We start from the raw sequence: 23,330 nt of genomic DNA, 5'->3' as shown, positions 1-23,330 counted from the left end.
AATAGCTGATGCAAACGGTAGAGTTTAAAGGGATGTGAATTTATGGGTACCTGTTCAGTATCTAAAGTGCTAGCATTTGACTGAGCTATTTTAAGACGTAATGTTATTTCACACCACCATTCATAGAGTCAGTGTTACTATACTCTGTGCTCTTGGAATTGGGCCATTTATCATCTTAGCTGAATGTTTCTCAGTACCTCATCAGCATCCTTTAAAGTTATAGTTGAACTCCTCATAGCAAAAGTATCTCTTTGTAAGTTAAGAATCAAATATAGTATCCAGTATCTCTAGGTTAGTCATTAATGGTGTGTGAGTAATTCAGCAAATATAGTGGTGTATGTGGCAGAAATACTGCCTTAAAGTTCAGTCAGGGGAGCCCCACACAGAGCAGAGTGTCGTGAAGTGAGTGTTACATGTCCGTGCCCACACGTGTGGTTGGAGCACAGAGGAAACAGCAACAGATCCTGAGCAGAGGGTCAGCCAGCACTGTATAGAAACTTCTCGTGAATTGGCCTCAAGCTGCTGTGGGGCCCTGTGTGCCCGGGGTCTGCCATGAGGCCCCTCATGCATCTCTCTGTCTTCATCAGGCAGAGGTCACATCTTAATCATCTCTGTGTCCATAGCCCCTCACCAAGTAAGGTATGTTAAAGGCAGGAAAACGGGAAAGTCCAGAGCTGAGTCTCAGGGTGTGAGAGGAGATGGCATGCTGAAGGGGCAGCAGCAGGCAGAAGAGGAGCTCTTAGTCTGGAGTCGAAGCAAGAAGGGTAGAGTTCAGTTCTGTAATAGTCTTTTTGGGATTTTTTAAAAGATGTGTATAATGCTAGCCTGCCATCCACCTTGTCACCTGTATCAGAAACTCAGGCTGTCTTACTCTTTTTTTATTTTTCATTCAGTGTTTACCAAACAACCACTACTCATGGTTGAATATGACTTGGGCCTTCTGCTTAGGGAGTCCCACAGTCCAGTGAGAAAGGTAGGCAAATGCTATAAACATGATTAGCAATGGGTAGAGGTAGCAACAAGGTGCTGTGGAACAGAGACCCGATAGGGTGCTTCAGGGAATGCTACTTGGGGACAGTGAGCCCTAGGCTTAGGGTCTTGAAGGATGACTAGGAGTTTGACTAAATCATTGGTTAAATATATGATGCTATGTCTATTTGGAATAGAAATGATGTGGAGGGCTCTGCTCAAAATGGAATGAATGATAGACTGTAAAAGGAAATTAGGTATTCATTTCCATATTTATTATTCATGCTTTTATATTATATTTTAATACTCTTTATTTAGGTCAGATAGTGACAAAAAAATAGAAGAAAAGAACGTAGTTTAGACATCTCCATCCATAGCCTACTAATCTATGGCTATAAAGTCTTGTATAGACATTAAACTTTAGTATATGTTTTAACTCTTATATTTTTAATATGTTATTTGGAGAGCAACAAAATGAACTGCAGAAGATTAGAACCTTAAAATGCACTGATAGATTTATTTTAAAGAATTAGATTGTGCACTAGATTTTTGGTTTCTCCAGAAGCAGACACTGAAACAAAGATTGGAAGGCAAATAGTGTGTGGGGGGAGGTGCCCCAGGAAGCACAGTTAAAGATGAGACTTGAAATTGCAGAGGAGAAGCCAGTTAACTGTTAAGGTAACAGGTTAACCTGTTAAGGAGCATGTTACGGCTGCAGGCAGCTGGGTCTCAATCCTGCTGAAGATGCCCAGGAGATGGTGTAAGTGCTAGCTCAAGGGAAAAAGTTGGGGCGTTTAAAGTCCCAGACTCCTTTTTTCAAGTGAGGTCTTAAGTGGAGGCCAAAGCAAAAGATACAAGCAGAGCCTAGAGAGGCGGAACATTTCTGCACTTATCTCTGCCAGCTGTCAGCTTGGGCCATGGCTCCATTTCTGCCAACACTCCCAGCCCTACCTGCCCCATGCTCCCGCACCCTGAGGGTTTTCCCAGGAACCTGCAGGACTTCAAGGAGCATGGTTGATCTTGGCTTTGCAGGATGATTCGACATCAAGCAAGACTTGGAGTCTGCCAGAAAGTACTATCATGGAGATTTATCTCGTTCAACTTTTTACCTTTAGAAAAATTCTCAGATGACATTATTTTTACTTTCTGGAGGACCTAGTGTGAATTACACCAGACTTGGACATAAGTTTGCATAATAAGGACAGACATTTCAGGAGTTTGGACATCAGGACCTTGACAAGAGAAAACAATGTAGGATGGGTTTGTAAATTAAAATCGTTTTTTCTTGAGTTAAATCTGAGCTGCTTTTATGCTACTGCTGATAATCACAAAATGTTCTGAGGAGAAGTGTGGTGTGTGATTCTTGTTTTTCTTCCTCAGGTTTCTAATATTCAGGCAAGAACAGTTGTGTTGTCCTGGACGCCCCCTGTTGGACTTTCGTGTGGACCCCACAGTGGTCTTTCCTTTCCCTACAGTTATGAGGTGGCTTTGTCAGACAAAGGACGAGATGGAAAATACAAGATAATTTACAGGTAATGTATATTTCCATGTATTTTTTTTCCAGCTGCTGAACTGTGAAATTGGCATTATTAAGGAGAATAAAAAAACAAAGAAAAATTTAATGCCTTTGTAAATTTTCCCTTAAATAGTTCTTTTTAAGAATTAGTGATAATTACAATGTCAAGAGTTAATTTTGTTCAAGTAATTACTAATCAGAAATGGCTTTTATAGAGCCATTTGGTGTTGGTCAGATGGGTCGCTTGGTTATGTTAGTTTGCCAGCATAGGACTAAAGAAGATTTTCCATTAATGCTGGCCGGGCAAAGAGTGAGGATGCCGTTTATCATGCCCTCCTGTGGTCACCTTTTAGGCCCAGACCTTTTGCTAGTCTACAATGTGGTTTTGTATTCACCCTATTTCTTATCCTCTATGATAGTTTTCCAGTGTGTAGTGAAGCATTTTATTTGGAGGCTATCTTAAATGGAAGTTTATTAGCACACAGAATAAGAGATTATCCTCTTCCACTTTATGAACTCCCAGATATTAACCATTCACATGATTTATAGCTGTGTTCTAAATGAGATAAAATATTTTTTAGGGTCAAGTGTTTTCTCTTTTGTGATTGCTGGGTCCTGCTCAGACTTGCAGAGCAGGAAATGGAGACAGTCTGTTTGACCTCTCTAAGACTGGCCCCAGGAAGTACTGCGCGGGCCCAGGGTCGTGAGGTCACAAAAGTCCACTTCTTCCACTACCAGACAGACTGCTTTTCTCTCCTGTTTCCCTGCTACAGACCTTGCATCCCCACCTCCCCCCGCGCCCCGCACCCCCCCTCCCCAGCCCCGTTCCTTATTATTAAGTTGCTCTGGGGATTTGTCTCCTTCTAGACAAAGAAAAGGGGGGAAGAGAGAGGGAAGGCAGCCCTTCAGTCACTCTCTCCTCTGACTGCCCATAGAGCTCTGTCATCTCTTGCTGGACTCCTGCAAGAGTCTCCTCAGGCCCCTCCAGCATCCGCTCTGGCAAGCTGTTCTCCCATCCAGCCTCCACCCTGCAGAAACAGAAATCAGCCCGTGTCACTGCCCTGTGAAAGAACTCTGTAGTGCTTCTTCAGTGTCCTCAGAATGTAGTTCTAACCCCTTAACTCTGTTGGGTACTATTTTGAAAAGTCAGAATTGGTAGCGACCTTCACAAAATAAAGAGCGCCATTTCCCCCAGCCTGCCAGGAAACAGATTCTATCAACGCATGATGGTCGTTGGTGGCAGGACCTAGAGTCCCAGGTGCCCATAAGTGAGAAATTAGGAAGCTTGGGAATGAAGTGAATGGAAACATTCCTGTCTTCCTTGAGAAACCAGCAGCTGCAACTCACCTGAAATAGGTTGTTGCATAAGGGTTTATAGGTCTGGATTTGTGAACTCCTTGTTTTTTTTTTTTTTAAGGAAATGCTGAAAATCTTAGTTGATTTGTAAACGTTCCTAATTTTACACTATTAATTATTGAGCAAATTTAAAAAACTTTAAAGATAAAGTCAAGCAAACAACAGAGCTGTAGGCAAGGTGTAGACATTGGCCTTCAGTTTGCAACTTTTAAAAAGCATTTTATTTGAATAATTTTCAAATTTACAAAATAAAAGAATAAAGAGATCAAGGAATATGTGCATATCCTTTACCCAGATTCACCTGTTATTAGCTTTTTACTCTATTTGCTTTACTATTTGATTTTCTCTCCTGCCTTTTCTCTCTAAATCTGTTTTTTCCTATTAGTTTTAAATATCATGGTCCTTTATTGCTAAATACTGCAGTGTGTTTCCTAAAATATTTTCTTAAATAGCTATAATGCAGTTACCAACTTCATGACTTTACATCAATACCATATTTTTATCCAATCCATCATCTACATTCCCATTTTGTCGGTTGGTTAAATAATGTCTGGTAGCATTTTTCTTCCCCTCTAAGACAAGATCCATTCTAGGGTCAAATATAGTGGTTAGTTGTCATGTCTCAGTAACCTTCTTTATTTGGAACACTTCTACCATATTTCATTGTCTTCTATTACCCTTTTTTTTTTTTAATCTTCTGTTTTAATAAAGAAAATTGACACATATACATGCTTTTTCAAAAACAAAAATGTTAAACCTAGCCGAGCAAGAGGTTTAAAATATTTTTAAAATTATGGTTAAATTTTGAACATACAGAAAAGCAGAAAAAGTAATACAGTGAACTCCAGGTAATCATCACTCAGATTTAACAAATTTTCAAGACTTTGCCACATTTGACTCATGTCCCCTTTATCTTTATTATTGTTATTATGATTGAAGAATTTGGTAGCAGCTCACAGATAACATGTCAAATTTATTCCTGCATAGTTCAATATAGATAAAGATAGACATTTTTTTACATAACTTCAGTGCTTTTCTGGTGGCTCAGACGGTAAAGAATATGCCTGCGTTGCAGGAGACCCGGGTTCAGTCTTTGGGTTAGGACAACCCCGTGGAGAAGGAAATGGCTACCTACTCCAGTATTCTTTCTGGAGAATTCCATGGACAGAGGAGCCTGGCGGGCTACACTCCATGGGGTCGCAAAGAGTCAAACCCAACTGAGTAACACACAGTCTCATTAATATCTAGAAAAGCTAGCAATAATGCTTGGCATCATTTAATACTTAGACCATGTTCAAATTTCCCCAACTGTCTCAAAAATATGTTTTAATGTTGATTTCTTCCCCTTGGAATCCAAACGGAGTTTACTTACTGCTTGGGATTATTAGGTCTCATAAATCCATTTTAATCCAGAATAGTGTCCTCATCCTTTTTCTTTTCTGTAAAGTTTTATATTTTAAAATGTATTTTTATATATAAATATTTTTAAGTTTAAAATTTAACTTTAAAATTTTTAATTAATGTGTAGTTGGTCTATGATATTGGTTTCAGGTGTATCTCCCATACTTTTTAAAAATTCTTGACCAGCTGCAAAGAGTAGATCACTTTTTTTTTTTAACCACTCTGAATTTTGTTTAATCTTCCTTTCCTGTATTTCGTATTAATTGATCGTTAGCTCTAGAGCTTGGTCAGATGCAACCTTTTAACATCTGTGGGAGGTTTTCTTCAGGGTGGCTCTATGTCTTTCCTTTTCCAGCACGCTAGGAAGCACTGGGGCTTGCTGGCCTCACTGTGATTAAATCATGTTTAGAAACAGCCCATTGATTTTTTTTTTTAATTTTTATTTTTACTTTTTTTGCTTTACAATACTGTATTGGTTTATTTTGCTTTACAATACTGTATTGATTTTTTTTTAAACTCACTTATTTACCTCTTTGAAATATAGTTTGCATACAGTATTACATTAGTCTCAGGTATACTACATAGTGATTCAAAATTTTTATAGATGATGCTCCATTTTAAGTTATCATGGAGTACTCGCTATGTTTCCTGTGCTATATGAGATATCCTTGTAGCTTATTTCCTTACCCCCATCTTGCCCTTCCCCACTTTGCTCTCCCCACTGGTAACCCCTAGTTTGTTCTCTATATCTGTGAGCCTGTTTCTATTTCCTTATATTCATTCGTTTGATTTTTTTAGATTCCACATATAAGTAATAACATACAGTATTTTTGTCTGACTTATTTTATCAAGCACAATACCCTCCAGGTTCCATCCATGTTGTTACAAATGGCAGAATTTCATTCTTATTTGTGGTTGAGCAGACACTGACATTTTTGAAGAACACAGTTATGCCCCTACACACCCCTCTTACCTTAAAAAAATAAATTTAATGGGAACATTCCATATTTTATGTTAGTTGTTTCCTCATGATTAAGTCAAGGTTCATTTGCAGTTTCTGATCAAATAAGTGGTTTTATTTTGTGTAAGAGAATTATTTATTGGAATGTATCTATAAGAGAGCTGTTTATTAGTATTGATATGTGAGGGAAACATTTCTTAAAGAAAGCTGAGAAGTTGAAATGGTTGGGGTTCTCTCCAGGGTGAGTCTGAGTCACCTTCAGTTGACAGTTGGTACTATTATATACACATTTATCTGTGTATCTGTCTATTCAGTTTGCTTGCTTCTTTACTTACTTTTATGTAGTAACTTTGAAGAAGTGATAAGATATTTTGGAATTTTATTCATAAGTTAACCTTACCATTTTCCAGATCCTGAATGACATGATTTAAAGGAATCTAATTTGCTAGTCCAGAAAAAATGATAATGCCAAATAGGAAAGTTTATTTCTGATTTATGGTGGAAGTAGACATAATAATTCTTGAATTGTTGTTTGTACATGACTATGAGACCCAAATCCAAAACCTATTTTATTTTTGAAACTGGTGTTGTTGACTAATACATGATTTTTCTTTGCAGTGGAGAAGAATTAGAATGTAACCTGAAAGATCTTAGGCCAGCAACCGATTATCATGTGAGGTGAGTATTTGGGACTTCAGATTGCTAAAATAAATGGTATGCTCCTTTTTAAAAGTATTTGGTTAACAGCTCTTGCCTAGCTAAAAGTTTTAGCACCTTTGCTCATTGACCATTCCTCAGTGTCCTACACTTTCTGGCATCAAGATTGGGAGTCCACAGAAGTGCTTCTGGTCATAGAAAAGTAGATGATACCCTGAACAGAATTTTAAAATTATTTTTATAAAGTAACTTTTATTTCACATATTCTTCTAAGATCTATTGAAACATGTGGCTTAATGTATGATATTTTCTTTCTATAAAGCAAATAAAATTTTTTACCATATCAGTTATTTCATTATAGACCTTCCATGCAAACCATATGTTCAGCACGAATGACTAAATAAAGTCCTTCCCATGTTTCAAGTTTGGACCATAAAAGGCAATAGGTTTTGAATTTGAAGTCTAGTAATGCAAATATCAAAGTTATCTCTAACAAGAGCTAATGCAGTTTGCCAAAGCAACTCACATAGTTTGATTTGTAGTCTGAAAGCTCTTCTGTGATTTTTTTGCAATCTCTTCCACGACTGCTCTGGAAGGCAGGGCCTACTAATTTTAGGAAGAAACCCAGCCAACCACTGACCTGCAAAGAGAAAAGTATCAGAGCTCATCTGATTATCCAAAGATATATCAATTTGCAAACAGGCAGATTTTTTAATCTGGATGTGATCCATAATATCTTTTAAGTTTTAATTAAAACTTTCATTTTATATAATTTTTAATTTATCCAGAAATTCCTATTTTATCTAATAGGGTAAACAACAACAAATTCTCTCTCCTTCCTTCAATTGTGCATGTGTATATCAAGATTATATAACAAAAAATTGGCAGCATCCTTTGTTATACTTTACAATGGTTAGTTCACACAACATGCTCCATTGTGGTGGTATAGAAGCAACATAGCCTAATAGGAAGAGCATTATGTTAATTATCAGTAAGCTTAAATTCTAGTCTGGTTCTACCATGAATTGACTGTTTCAACTTTGGTCAATCACAGAGAATCCATGCCAAAATTTTCTCAGTAACAAAAGTAGGGCAAGTTGGGGTGTGTTCAGGTAGTAATATCTTATTAGCTGCATAAGTGTTTAAAGCTATGTTTAAAGCAATACATAAAAGAGCCGGTTTTTACATTCAGTCATAAAGTGTACATCTGCTTAGCTACCGCACTGTGTAGATGAACTCTATGGCAACCATCTTTTCCCTTTTGAATCAGAACTTTTGGATTTTGAGTCAGTTAACTTTAGCCCAAACATATTGAACTTTTCACACCATCTACAAACAAAAAGATTTGTGTAGCTTGTGAAGCAGAGATGATAATAGTTTAACCATTCTTTCAAATGGTGGATTTAACAACAAAAAGCAACAGGAAATGCAGCACCATATAGGGAGTCATGTAAATGTTTTCCATGAGACATTGTTACCATGTGTTTCTTTTTTTCTCTGTCTTTTAATGTTCACTGCCATTGTTTTACTGAAGGTTTACTTTATTAATTTTCTGCTCATCCATGAACTGATGACATCTTTTTTTAAAAGATTTAAATGTCACAGTCTGCCCTTTATTTACTATCCTGTCTCTTATTTCCCTTAGTTTTTTTTTAAACCCCTCTTACCAAAGGGTAAACTTTAGAGTTTACTTGCACATGAATTCTTCTTACATGTCTTTTGAACACCTTCAACTTCCAGACAGATAAAAGGAGTAATTAATGGAATCCCCCAAAGAAATAGGAACATGGGGTGGTTACCTCCTACGGGCCTGGGACCCAGACTTCCTCCTGACATATCAAGGATCCCACCTTTGCTACGTATTTGAAACATACGTGACACCACACGTACACAGCCTAAGGCACCACCAGCTATTATTTGGCCTAGCGCTCTACTGGCCAGAGAGATGGAGAATTCTCCCTCTCTTTGGTCATAATCTCTTCCAGAATTTTAAAAATATTCTTTACTAAGAAAAGTATATACAGTCCAAATTGTAGTCACTTTGATCTGGCTATGTAGACCATTCCTTCTTTTTCCTTATACGGTACAGCCTTTCATTTTTCAAACTAGAGAAGACTGTCAACCCCGGCTTAGAGTCAGTTTCCTCCACCCTGGATTGTTTTCAGAGGCAGCTTGATGGCACTGTAGACAGAGCTTCAAATATGAAGTTAAAGGCTCAGTCACTTACTGTAGGTGTGTGATTAGGCAAGCCATGTAAACTTCAGTGACCATGTTTTCTCATTCATAAAATGAGGATAATGATATCAGCCTCAGAAAGATGGTGTTAGAGCAAATGATATATATGTGCAAATCTATTATAAACCTGTAACATGTATAGATGTTGTTTTTGTTTGTTTTATTGTTCCAAAGTTGTTCTAAAAATAAAAAGGACCTTCGTGATGCAGGTTCTTTGAACCTATGTATAGTTTGACCATACCACTCACTATTTTATTGAGATAAAGATGTATCATAATTGTTGTTGAAAAAAGGAACAAAATTTTTTTTTAATTTTTAAAAAAATTTTTACTTTATTTTGCTTTACAATACTGTATTGCTTTTGCCATACATTGACATGAATCCACCACGGGTGTATACAAGCTCCCAATCCTGAATCCCCCTCCCACCTCCCACCCCATATCATCTCTCTGGATCATCCCCATGCACCAGCCGCAAGCATCCTGTATCGAACATAGACTGGCACTTCGTTTCTTACATGATAGTATACATGTTTCAATGCCATTCTCCCGAATCATCCCACCCTCTCCCTCTCCCTCAGAGTCCAAAAGTCCGTTCTATACATCTGTGTCTCTTTTGCTGTCTCGCATACAGGGTCATCATTACCATCTTTCTAAATTCCATATATATGTGTCAGTATACTGTATTGGTGTTCTTCTCTTTGGCTTACTTCACTCTGTATAATTGGCCCAGTTTCATCCATCTCATTAGAACTGATTCAAATGTATTCTTTTTAATGGCTGAGTAATACTCCATTGTGTATATGTACACAGCTTTCTTATCCATTCATCTGCTGATGGACATCTAGGTTGTTTCCATGTCCTGGCTATTATAAACAGTGCTGCAATGAACATTGGGGTACATGTGTCTCTTTCAATTCTGGTGTCCTTGGTGTGTATGCCCAGCAGTGGGATTGCTGGGTCATAAGGCAGCTCTATTTGCAATTTTTTAAGGAATCTCCACACTGTTTCCCATAGTGGCTGTACTAGTTTGCATTCCCACCAGCAGTGTAAGAGGGTTCCCTTTTCTCCACATCCTCTCCAGCATTTATTGCTTGTAGACTTGGATCGCAGCCATTCTGACTGGTGTGAAATGGTACCTCATTGTGGTCTTGATTTGCATTTCTCTGATAATGAGTGATGTTGAGCATCTTTTCATGTGTTTGTTAGCCATCCGTATGTCGTCTTTGGAGAAATGCCTATTTAGTTCTTTGGCCCATTTTTTGATTGGGTCGTTTATTTTTCTGGAGTTGAGCTGCATAAGTTGCTTGTATATTTTTGAGATTAGTTGAAGAATCAATATAGTGAAAATGAGTATACTACCCAAAGCAATTTACAAATTCAATGCAATCCCTATCAAGCTACCAGCCACGTTTTTCACAGAACTAGAACAAATAATTTCAAGATTTGTATGGAAATACAAAAAACCTCGAATAGCCAAAGCAATCTTGAGAAAGAAGAATGGAACTGGAGGAATCAACTTGCCTGACTTCAGGCTCTACTACAAAGCTACAGTCATTAAGACAGTATGGTACTGGCACAAAGACAGAAATATAGATCCATGGAGCAAAATAGAAAGCCCAGAGATAAATCCACACACCTATGGACACCTTATCTTCGACAAAGGAGGCAAGAATATACAATGGAGTAAAGACAATCTCTTTAACAAGTGGTGCTGGGAAAACTGGTCAACCACTTGTAAAAGAATGAAACTGGATCACTTTCTAACACCACACACAAAAATAAACTCAAAATGGATTAAAGATCTAAATGTAAGACCAGAAACTATAAAACTCCTTGAGGAGAACATAGGCAAAACACTCTCCGACATAAATCACGGCAGGATCCTCTATAATCCACCTCCTAGAATACTGGAAATAAAAGCAAAAATAAACAAATGGGATCTAATTAAACTTAAAAGCTTATGCACAACAAAGGAAACTATAAGCAAGGTGAAAAGACAGCCTTCGGAATGGGAGAAAACAATAGGAAATGAAGCAAAATCTCTTTTTATGATGCGATATTAACATTCTCAGAATCTTGGTTCCAAAAATGTAAGTTTTTGTCAACACGGTGGCCTCAAATATAATTTTAAATTTAATAGTCACCTATAAGGCCTCAAAGGCTGTGTGGAAACATTTCCTCACTTTTGCACAACAGAAACTCCAAAAGAATTCCGTTACCATATAGCTGCAAAATGAGCCGTTATATTCGTTGCCATTTTTATTTATTTGTACATTACCAAATTAGAGAGTGTTGCCTTGGAGGAAGTGTGGCGAGCTGATGATGAAAACAAAGATGCTTCTTTTAGCAGCACCGAGCCGACTGTATTCCTCTTCCAGTTCTTAGTAGTAAACATTTTGACAAGGGCCGGCAGAAATCTCTGTCCAGATAACTCTTCCATAGAGGGACGAGTTTCTTTCTCAGGTACTGACGTCTCACCTGGGGCTCCTTTCTTTGTTGCTTCTGATTTTGCTACTCTGATCCCATCCCCTTCACACTGATTGCTTGTTATCTCTATGAGTTCTTTTCCAACTTTTTCCTCCTTCCTGTTAGTGCATATTGGCTGAGTTCATCAGCCAGATACACAACCATTTTTTAAAGTGGCTGTCATGGCTCAGTGGAGCAATGGATAGCACATTGGACTTCTAGAGTAGCAGTCTCTTGGTCATGGAGCTCTATCATTGAGCTGTCTGGGGCTTGGCATCGGTCTCCAGGCAAGAGTTGCTCTTGACTTCTAGTTGCCGTCACCTCACTGTTATTGGGAATAATTTATTAAGAAACCAGTGGCATCTTTGAGACTGTGCTATAGATCATGTGTCTGTGGCTGTTTAGACTGGCACTTGCCATGCCTTCCACGCCAAATTCCATGTTGAAAATTGTATCCTGAGACATTCCAGGCTTTAAAGATTTTTTCCCTCAGTTTTTGCTTTTTATTTTTGTGTCATTACTCCACATATTCAACCACCTTTTTATTCTCCTAGTGATTGAGGAAAGTAATTCCTCAACAATTCCTCTATTATGTTGATTTAAAAATATAGGTGCTGAGTCCTGAGTTATTTTTATTAAAGTCATCACTTTGATTACCCAGTTCTTACACAAATTGCTTCTTTTGGTTTAAAAGGAGTCAATTTGTTATTGGCAAAGTATTTATTCAGTGCTTCCATAAAAGGCATTGTGTTGTGTTATGCATTGTACAACACCACCAATGCAAAATTTCCAGTGTGTGTGTATGTATGTTGAGGAAGAAAAAGTAATAAGAAAAATCTAGTACATATATACACATAAATAAGTCACATTCTATTTTATAATACTTATGCATAAGTATGTAGCTTTCATAATCAAAAACATTTATATAATCATTTGTTTACACATATACAAAGAAAAGTATAGTCCTCTTTTAATTGGTAGTTTTATAATTAATACTGACATTGAAGCAATCATTTTACTGTGGGAGTCAAGAATTTACATTTTTATAAATGATAGGATAATTAAAAATTTGAGTGATGAATTGATAGCAATTTCATGACAAAATGTGAAGCTATTTTCCAGTCACTGGCATAAACAATTTGGCAAAGAAGTTGCCCAGAGATGATATCATGTAATAACATTTCCCAGAAAAATTATGTGATGAAACATTTCCAAAAATATGGGCTTGACTAGCTCAGAGTAGGGTTATGAAATAGGTGTTATTGACTAGAAATTGTGGCTCCTAGTATGTTACAGATGTGCTGGAGGAAGTTGGAGGCAAATTTCTGAAATTCTTGGAGCACCTGTTTCATAAGCACTTAGTTAGTATTTAAACTGAAGCAAATGTAAAAACCCAGCACCAGATTAATTAGAAAAGTGTCCTCCTTTCTGCTAGTATAAATGCTTAAAAAACTGAATTGTTTGCTGATATATTTAACCTAGGACTTTGGTCCACCTCTACAGATCCTCCTATCACATGGTGATTAGTAGACAAAACACACCATCATGTGAGAAACATTACTGCAGCATTCTTGAAAATGTAATGCCATTTCCAGAGACTTTTCTGTGAAAGTTGCTGGTAAACATGGAGCTGGTAATTATTGCAATTAGTTGCTATCTGTTCACTAAACCATTTGAATTGACAGACGTAATCATAAGGCACTTAGATAACCATGTCAAGTTTTAGATCCTATGTGCAGCATATTTATAAAATGCCACATAAAATGAGTCTTGTTTCCTTTGCAGACAGATTTTTATCAGTGCAGAGCATTGACTCTCATTTAGACAAACCGTGGTATTCTCTGAGTTTTAGACAATGGGACTAACTCCTGGTGGCCCACAAACTGTGCGTCAACTTCCTCAGGTTTTCACTTGTGCCATCAGGCCCCTTCATTCTGCTGTCGGTCTCCCAGGCTGGCTGTCAGGAGCCTCCTTTATTCGTGTTTCGCTAGCCTGAGTATGGATTTGTGACGCCAAGAATCTCATTAACAATAGAGAGTGAACTTAGGACTGAGTCCAGGTCTTCCCATGTAACTACCTGTGGTCTGCCAGTTCTTGGCAGGCCCGCCCCCTCCTTCCTTTCCCCTGCTGTGTTACCCACGTGCAGTGCTAGTGCTGAATGTGTTTGTGGATTTTCAGGACTTGGTCTCCCTGAGTATAGTCTGAACTCATAAGCAGATGCCTACTGACCACAGCGTGAGATATCTTCTGGTAATGAAAGTGAGCAAAAGGCAGCTAAAAAGCCACCTCAGGGCCAGGTAGACAGTAGGGAGTGATAGGGACTGTGAACTGGACAGCTCCTGCCCCTTCTATAGAGGAGCAGCTCTCAGTTTCATTTAATTTCTATCATTTTGGACTTTGGTCCAGTGGTTAAGAATCTGCCTGCCATTGCAGGGGACATGGGTTTGATCCTTGGTCTGGGAAAATCCCACATGCTGCAGGGCAACTAAGCCCATGGACCGCAGCTACTAAGCCTGGGTTCTAGGGGCCTCGAATTACAACTTATGGAGTCCACATACCACAGCCACTGAAACCCGTGCACCCTAGAGCCTCTGTTAAAAGAAGCCCCCCAGTGAGGAGCCGGTGTACCACAACCAGAGAGTAGCTCCCGCTTGCAGCTAGAGAAAGCCCATGCACTGCAACCAAGACCCAGCACAGCCGTAGATCAATCAATCAAAATAATTCAGTGTCTGCAGCTCAGTGTTGCTACAACTTACACTTTTCAAGAGAAGCCAGGGATTCCTTTTTTTAAAATGAGATCTCCATTTTTTCCAACATGGGCTTAATTTTTGACTTTTTATTTCTGAAGATTTCAGTAGTCAAAAGTGGACAGTAATTTAATGAACTCTCATAAGCCCACCACCCAACTTTTTATTTCCTTGGTGCCTTCACCAGCCCGCTCCCCCAACAGTTATTTTGAAGCAAAGTCCAGACATACTATTTCACCTGTGAACCACATTACCATCATCACACACCCCATGCCCATCCAACATAAACAAAAATTGTAAATTCCTTAATGTCTTTAAAGTCCAGAGACTGTTCCCATTTCCTCAACTGTCCTAAAAATGAAGGTTTTGTTTCTTCAGTTTGTTGTAATTGGAATTCAGACATGGTCTGCATATTATGTTTGGCTGATAGCTGTTAAATTTCTCTTAAGCTATAGATTTTCCCTCCATCCTTTTTTCTCTTCTTGCAATTATTTGTTGAAATAATAAATTCTGTCTGTAGAATTTTCACATTGTGAATTAGGCTGATTGCATCCCTGTAGTGTTGCTTAATGGTGTTCTCTCCACATTTCCTATAAAGCAGTGCTTAAACAGATACAGGTTCTGTTTTTCTGGCAGAGATTTTGTAGATAGTGGCATGATCTCTCCTTAGGAGTGCGTGATGTCTGCTCGTCTCTTCTGGTGGTCTTTGCCAATGTCCTTTAATTCATAGGTAGAGGTAATATTTTAATACTGTCTTTCTTCCCTCCCCCCACACATATTTTGGGCCAAATAAAACCCATGAGTGATCAGTGGGAGAATTCAACTGATCTATTAAAGTTCAAGCTGGAACCCTGCCCATGTCTGGAACATTCTGTGATTCATTTTAAGCAACTTACTCCCAACAAGCCTGTCCTGATGCACGGAGATGATCGTGCCAAATCTGCCATTCCATTTTCTATTATCATTTGCCTACTTACAGTGAATGCAAAAAGGGGCATTGCTTTCATCAGGTTGGGTGAGCCTAACGATAAAGCATCTTTTGTTTGGATCACGTGTCATGGTATGCTCCCCTAAGGCAAACAAGTCAAATAGCCAGCAAATATATGTTTTGCCTTTTAGAATGGAAGGGAGGCGTGTCTGTTAGTCCTTTTGGCTTGTATGGCCTTTGTAAAATTTTTGTGGTGGACTTTGAGGAGAAAGGATTTTTAAAATCTTATACCTAGGTAGGTCCTATTTTCCATAATGTTATCTTTAGCTGTTTATTCATTGAGCAGAGTGAGGGGAAGCGGATTGTGGGTGTTTAGAAAAACATAATTGCAGGATGAGTCAGGACATTGGGGAATACAGGATAGCAGTTAGATCTCCATGACTGAGTACAGTTGATCCAGCTTTCCAGCTGTGGAGCTTTGGGAAGTTTACTTCACTTCTCCAGACTGAGTGTTCTTCTGTCTTTAACGGCACCTCATAAAGAATTGTTAAGAACCAAGGGCTTGATGTATTTACCAATTCTGAATAGCTTAATTCATGCATCTTTTTTGGCAGCAAAGGTTTCTTTGTTGTCTTTTTGAAAGAGTATATTTTTAAGCTTTTTAAAAAAAATCCCCAATATTTTTTTTATTTTAAAAAAGGAAAAGTAGAAAGGAAGATGATAAAAATCAGCATAATCCTATTTTATGCTATTTGCAAGGAGTGTTGTTTTATAATAGTGTGTTACATGCTTTTTCTTCACAGCTTCTCTGAGAAATCAGGTCCATATGTTGAGTGTTGAGCCAGGCATTTTAATGTTCAGAGTGCACATTTTTAATCTTGGCTCCAGGTATAAGAGTTAGATGTTCACATGGATAAACTGTACCTGAACGATGTTGTTATTGAATTAAAGAAAGATGCACTTGGCAGTAGCAAGCCTGTTTCTGTGTGAAGTGTCCATATTTCTATTTAAATATCTGCAATATGATAAACAGTTCAAAGATGGTATCTACCTTACTGTTTGTATTTCCGCCTCTCTCTCGGTTTGTGGACACTCCCCACCATTTCTTGTCTGCTTCCACCCAACCCTTAACTGCACTTCTAGCCTTATTCTAGACAAAGTCAACCCAGAGAGGGGCTTGATGGATTTTAGAATATATATTTGGAGACCATTTCGGGGAATAAGGATATGTCCTTATTTAGCATATTCTTTTCCGGTCAGTAGACTCTGCCTATCTTAAATGAGGCTGGGTGGTTCGGACAACTAGTAGGAGGAGAGAATGCATTGAGGCACGTGGCCTGCTGGAATTATTTTCCCCTGAAAATGGTGACCATAGTAAGGTCAGAACAAGACTAGCAAATAAGAGTAAGGGTCACAGTGTGTATTACATAAATTCTGTTCCTGTAGGGAAACCCTGGGGCAAAGCTGAGATTAACACCCTAGTCTTGTGTGCTAGGCCTCTGCCACTGACTGTATGTGTGTTTCCGTTTTCAGGGTATATGCTATGTACAATTCCGTAAAGGGTTCCTGCTCTGAGCCGGTTAGCTTCACCACCCACAGCTGTGCGCCTGAGTGTCCCTTCCCACCTAAGCTGGCACACAGGAGCAAAAGTTCACTAACCTTGCAGTGGAAGGTGGGTAACGCAACGTGTCGAGAATATTCTGAAGTCTGTGGCTGTTTGAAACATTTATTTAGCAATATTCCACTTTGGTGTTGGCATTTTCTGCATTTTGACTGTGAAACAAATAATTGTGATATCAAAAGTTACCATCTCTGTAAAAATTGGGCCAAAGAATGAGAGAGACCTGTGAAATCAAGGTTTAGCTTTCTTTGCAGGGGCGTCTCTTAGGGTCATGAGCAGTTCTTTATACGTGGTAAAAATACTTAAGATACCTAAATGTCATCACTTTCTAATAGTTTAATTCATTTCAACAGACATGTGAAGACTTGAATAAAAAGTTTTGTGAAGAAAGATTTAGAGCTAACTTAGAGTTATGGTCTACTGGCTTCTTTGAGTGGTGACTCTGAAATGTCTAATACTTAAATCTGTCTAGAATGTTTAGTGTTCTAAACTACATTAAGGTTTCATTAAATTTTTGCCAGTTAGACCTTAAATCAGTTAGGATTACTAATTATTTTTTAACATCCGAATTATGTAGTGGTTTTCATGAAATACAACTTTTGGGCTACCAACAACTCTTGAGAAAGAGAGCCCCTTAAAGTGTATTATTAACTTACTAGTCATAGTTGTGTATTTGTAAGGAAACAGAATGGTATCAATCTCTATAGTGATTATTTCTATGTACTTACTTATACTTTAAAATATAGTTCAAAATGTAAAATTAATAGAAGTCAAGATAATAAAGACTTACAGTACAAGTGCAAATAGGATGACTAGGGAGATGCATTATTGGTGAAGAAATACATTGTCCTTTTGTTCTTAGATCAGAGGATCCAGTTTATCCAGGGAGCTGTTAAAAACAGTTGAGCATAGTCGTTAGCAACAGAGCATGGGCTTCCGTAGACCCCTCTGGTACACTGAGCATGTTATTTGGACAAAGGCAAAGTTGTAGAATCTGAACTATTTTATTTTCCTTCCTGGCTTCCAGGGATAGTCCAGGTCAGTGATTCCCCACCTTTTCAGTTTTAACACCCAACTGGTCATCACTGTTTAAGTTCTTGAAGCATACACATCCCCTTTAAAATGTGTTCATTATTTACACATATACATATGTAAACACATCTTAAGGAAAGAATCAAAAGCCATTTTGTTAAGATTCCCAGAGGGACCGTGGGGTCTTACAGACCTTAAGTTGGGAATCACTGATACATTCTGCTTAAAACTTGGATGTAATTCAGGTCTCAGGCAGACCAGCAACTTCAAGAAAAAGGTTTTTTACTAGGAGGAAACTGTTTCACATTTTCTTTCTCCCTTTTTTTAGTTGTAAATCAGAAGCGTATTTTTGTTCCATTCAGTTATGTGCAAAGTTGAAAGTTCTGGATTCAGTTCAGTTTTCATGTCCTTAGGACAGGTTTGCTGTTCTCCAGGGACTCCAGCTGGGAGCTTCAGCTGGGGGTGCAAGGACAGGTGGACCGTGCTGTGGCTGCCCACCTGTCCTTGAAGCCACCAGGACACTGAGAGAGCTCGGGGTCCTCTAATGTCACTTAGTTAGCACCAGGACATAGGGCTGCACAAATACTGAGTCTGTGTCCCCACCCTCAAGGAATCCGAGACTCAGTGGTGAGGCAGAGCATATGAGCATCATATATGTAGAATATATGAGCATCCTAAATGTAGTCCTTACCTGAGAAATGTGTTCTCAGCTAAAGCTTTGATTTTGTACATTATTTTCACTTTAAATACATCCCTATGTTTTCTCCCAAATTGAGCCCACAAAAACCTGACATTACAGTTTAGTAGAATATACACACTCACTTGTAATTGGAGTGAGTGAGTGGGAGTAAAAAATTTGGAACTCCCAGATTTTAGGACTCAGAAGAAAGAAGGAAAAGAAGGAAGGAGAGGCGAGGGATAAGAGTTTGTTAATTAACTCATATTTACTGAGCCCTGGATGTTTTATTATTAAAAACAATGAAGCAACAGCGATTGTTTTTTGGGTGCTTCCTGCATAAGACCAGGACAGTTTAGTAAGGGATTTACATATATTCTCCCAATCCCTCAAAACACCCATGCATTCTTGGAAAAAGAAACTAAGCGCTGATACTGAGCAACTTATGTTAGGCCACCTGTGACAGACAGCCACGGTGGGCTTCCTTGTGGTTCTGGTGACTCGGCTGCCTTTTGCTGGGGGCAGCTCACCATGGTCTGTAGAGCCCTGGCTCTTGTCCTGGGAAAATCCAGGTGCGGGTGCATCTGTGCTTGGAGACGTGGTCTTACCAGTGCTGTGAGGGACCCCACTGTAGCCCACCTGCAGGCAGGTCTGACCTTACAAAGCTGTCTTTTCTCCAGAGTCTTTCACTCCTCTTCCCATTGTCCAAAGCCTGTTTTCTCAGTGAGGGAGATCTCAGTATTGTGCTTTTAGGATGAAAGCAAATGATGAAACTTCTTTTGGCTAATGTGCTAAAGGCTAATTGCACCTAGTAATCTCTCCAGGAGATCCCAGGTTTTCTCATTGTTTTAAAAAAAGCCCAATCTTAATGCCACAGAAGGCTTTCTAATCTTAACCTCTTTAAAACAGACAAAAACTGTATGGGGAAAGTTACAAAAATATAGACTCTGAACTCTTAAATACAGGTGGGTCATCTTTACCCTATCAGACTCCCACGTGTCGTGTCTGTTTCTCTGCATTTTTCTCCCTGTACCCTTGAACTTTTAAGGTCCTCTTAAAAGTTTTATCCACAAAGGAACTAGGGTACCGAGTGGGTGTAAAGATAGGGGTGGTGGGCAAGGCAGGCTTGGCTGTTTGTGGGGTATGATTTATCAATAGTGAGGGCTCTCCCTCCTGGTTGACTTGGGTTAAAATTGGTTTGTGGAATTGTTTGACCAAGGAAATGGAGGCGATAGAGAGGGTTGTTGCCCTGTGGGGAGAGCCTAGGACTAGCACAGACAGTGGATTTGAACCAAGGTGGAGAGCTCAGAACTTTGTCTGTGAACAGTTTTCTCTAATCTCTTTTTTTTCTTTTTTTTTTTAGGCACCAATTGACAATGGTTCAAAAATCACCAACTACCTTTTAGAGTGGGATGAGGTAATCATATTTTCATGTTCATCCATCTAAAACACCTTTCAAAAATGAAACTGCTGAACAAATGCCATTTTATTCTTTTTTGAAGATATGCTAAACACATGGAAAAAATAATGTAAGTAGAGAAAAATTTAAACCAATAGTTATTGACTGTGGAAAATGAAAATGGACTGAAATATAGTGAATTGTGCATTAAAATATATTCACTTGGTCTATTTGCAAGAAATGCCACAGAAAGAAAAGACAGTGTCTAACTGCTCTGAAGGCCTTACTATCTGGCCAGATATTAATGAGTATTTTAAGGGCTTCTCTGACAGCTCGGGTGGTAAAGAATCTACCTGTAATGCAGGAGACCCCAGTTCGATTCCTGGGTCAGGAAGATCCGCTGGAGAAACGATAGGCTACCCATGTGGCTTTCCTTATGGCTCAGCTGGTAAAGAATCCACCTGCAATGCGGGAGACCTGGATTCAATCCCTGGGTTGGGAAGATCCGCTGGAGAAGGAAAAGGCTACCCACTCCAATATTCTGGCCTGGAGAATTCCACGGGGTCGCCAAGAGGCGGACATGACTGAGCAACTTTCACTTCACTTTAATGAGTATTTGGAACTGACTTCTTGGTTATCTTGACTGCCCAGGGCCAGCCTGAATCAGTGGTTTCCATCAAGTAGACCACACTGTGGCCTGAGAAGCCTAGTTTGTGTCTTTGCTTTCAATGCTGTGTGCTAACTCTGCCCTGTAGAATACTGTCTGGGAGTGGGGCGTGGAGGGTGGGCTGCACTGGAGGTCTCACTTACCCACGTGCATTTACCCTAGCAGCTAGACCATCCTAGAACAGTGCCACCTTGGGTGTCTGTCTCACCAAAGACCTTGTATGGTATCCATGGTGAAGTCTTCTTACAGTCAAGGCCGCTCTCTGCTGAATAGTGACCCAGTGCTTTTCTGGCCTCACTCACACTGCACAGACTCTCAGGCTGGAAACACTGGATGCAGAAATCTTCTCTTTCTAAAAAGCAACAATACTATTCCTTTAAATCTTAATTCTGTTCATTCATTTACCCATGTTTTATTCTTTTTCTGTGGTAGAGCAAATGGACTAAGGATTTGAAATACAGGAAATGTGGGATTTGGGGTGCCATCCAAGTTAACTAGTCTTTGTGACTTAAATTTAAAGGCACTGAAAAATTCAGCACACAAGCTTAGGCAAAACGTCAACTTGTCTAGAGTAGAAAAAAATAACCCAATGTTAAATGAAAACGGGTGACATTCTCATGATGAAATCTTGATGTGGAGAGGGGGGCTCTGTATCACTTTTTGCAGAAGCATATTTTCCCATCTGGGTTGCGTCTGAACAGCTAGAGTTCCAAGTTACCAAAGACAATGATCTATTGTTTCTAGGATCCTTGTGAATGGCTCCTATGTACAGATTGGTGAGATCTCAGGCTTAACTGGTATATTGTACAGATTAGATGGATTTCGTTTTAAGGCGGCTTGATTGGAAGGTGAAACCATCCCCTATGGCCCTGGTGGTTGAGGTTTTACATGGAGATAGAGGTTCGGGACAGAGGAGGTTTTTTCCCCCTCACATGCCTTCTCAGAGCACAGCACTGCATGTGTGTGTTGGGGGAGGGTGGGGGGTGGAGTGCGCCTGTGTTTTTCCTCTTCTCTGCCTTGGACTATGGCTTCATAAGTTAAGTAAGGTCAGAGGAGTTGAGTGCTTGAATGGGAAACCTCCAAGGAAAACTCAGGTGCTATAGGAAGTGGTAATGGTGACTCAGTGGTTGGCCATCTTCCCTTCCAATTTGAATTGAAAATGTCCTGGCGCGATTCTGGGAGGAACATACTACAGCCTCAGATGAAATGGAGAAGCTCTGTCTAATGACCATTTATAATCAATAGGACCCACTCTTAACTAGTGACTACAAAGTGTGAAGTTGTTTATTTGGGGCCTTCTCCCACCTTTTCCCTCCTTGCTCTCCTTCCATCCTATACTCACTTCCCTCCTAGTTCTTTCCCTTTCCTCTTTATATACCCTCCCACCTTTGAATTTCTACCAGTGTCAGCTCTGATGAGCTTTCCTGGAGATTTCAGGCTAATTGACTATGGGTCATCACAGAAATCCTTTTATGACCCATGGCTTAATAATTGCTCAAGGAAGAAAATCAAATGTGTACACACAGCACACCATCTCACCTGCAGGAAGTGTGAGTGCACAAGGCTCTGACTCTCCTTCTGGAAGCTTCTGCTGGTGGTTTCTGAGCCAAGTGCAACTGCTACCAGGTCTCCTTCTAGACTGCAGCGGTTGGGGCTGGGGGGATACATGGGGGTAGGAGAACAGAGCAGCCTTAGGCTGGAGTCACTCCCCCCACACCCAGCCCTCTCCAGAGCCAGAGTTCTCCTCTTCCAGCCACACACCCCTGGCCTCTCTGGCACCCAGGGGGCTGTAGAAACAAGCTTAATGGGCAGGAAGGAGGTAGGGTGTGCAGAGGAGCAGATCCCCACCTGAGGGCAAGCAGGTGTCCTTCAGTCTCAAAGAAACTTGTGTTCAGGAGTCACACCTGCCGCCTTCCTGCTGGAGCACCTGGTCTGAAAATCCCAGCTTGGGTGAGGTGACCTCATCCATATACATGCCACCATGGATGTCTGGGTGTCCCCATATTTTTATCATATCAGCACTGGCTAAAGTTCCCAGAATACTTTATTCTTTGCCTCAATTTTTAATCACCATTCCAGTAAAATAATCAGTGTAAAATTATGAAGGTGTTAGCAAACTAAGAGCACAGGGCTTCAAGTACTGCTGCCAGGCTCTAGAAAAAGACCTTCATGAATGAAAGAGCAGTAGCAGAGAGGCCACTGGGGGCCACCCCTGGCAATGCTGTGCTGAGCTGACCTTGGGGAAAGCCACCTCAGTCAATAGCTAGCCGCCTGCTGGTCTCTGAAGACAGGTGTGACCCTAATTGGGGAACAGAAAACAGAACCATGAAACACGGGGTGGGGGGGTGAAGTTGGGGGGTGGGGACTGATGTGTCCTCTCTCCTAAATTCATTGTCAGTAATGTCACAGCACTGCTCAAAGAATTCGCCTGGAGGTTACTCACTAATGGTTCTACAAGAGGGTGTTGCGTGCCTCCTTTTCTCCATTAATAATTGTGCCTAGACACTCTCTTAAATTTTCCATCAAAGCAGGAAGTAACTGTAACTATGAGATAGTAATAAGCAGCTGAAAATGGAACACATAGGTGTCACTGGCTTTTCGGTCATAGCCATTGGTTTCAATTTTCCCCTGAAATAGATCAGTTTTCATAACTTGGAAAGGTGTAGCCTTTCTTGGCCACGTTCCCCTTGTTGGAAT

The 23,330-nt window shown here is 39.7% G+C and overlaps 1 protein-coding gene across 5 annotated transcripts in view; it reads left to right on the top strand.

The window, feature by feature from the left end:
• The window catches only part of FNDC3B (fibronectin type III domain containing 3B), a 356,699-nt gene that overhangs the window by 256,281 nt on the left and 77,088 nt on the right, over positions 1–23,330 (top strand). For all 5 annotated transcript variants that reach the window (XM_018047697.1, XM_018047701.1, XM_018047711.1 and 2 more), the window contains exons 8-11: positions 2,350–2,501; positions 6,822–6,881; positions 16,772–16,910; positions 19,931–19,984. In XM_018047697.1, coding sequence (XP_017903186.1) covers positions 2,350–2,501; positions 6,822–6,881; positions 16,772–16,910; positions 19,931–19,984 — 405 coding nt within the window. The remainder of the gene's footprint in view (positions 1–2,349; positions 2,502–6,821; positions 6,882–16,771; positions 16,911–19,930; positions 19,985–23,330) is intronic.

This window comes from Capra hircus, chromosome 1 (genome assembly GCF_001704415.2).
Source record: "Capra hircus breed San Clemente chromosome 1, ASM170441v1, whole genome shotgun sequence".
Classification (NCBI taxonomy): Eukaryota; Metazoa; Chordata; class Mammalia; order Artiodactyla; family Bovidae; genus Capra; species Capra hircus.
This window is presented reverse-complemented; position numbering and strand designations above follow the sequence as displayed.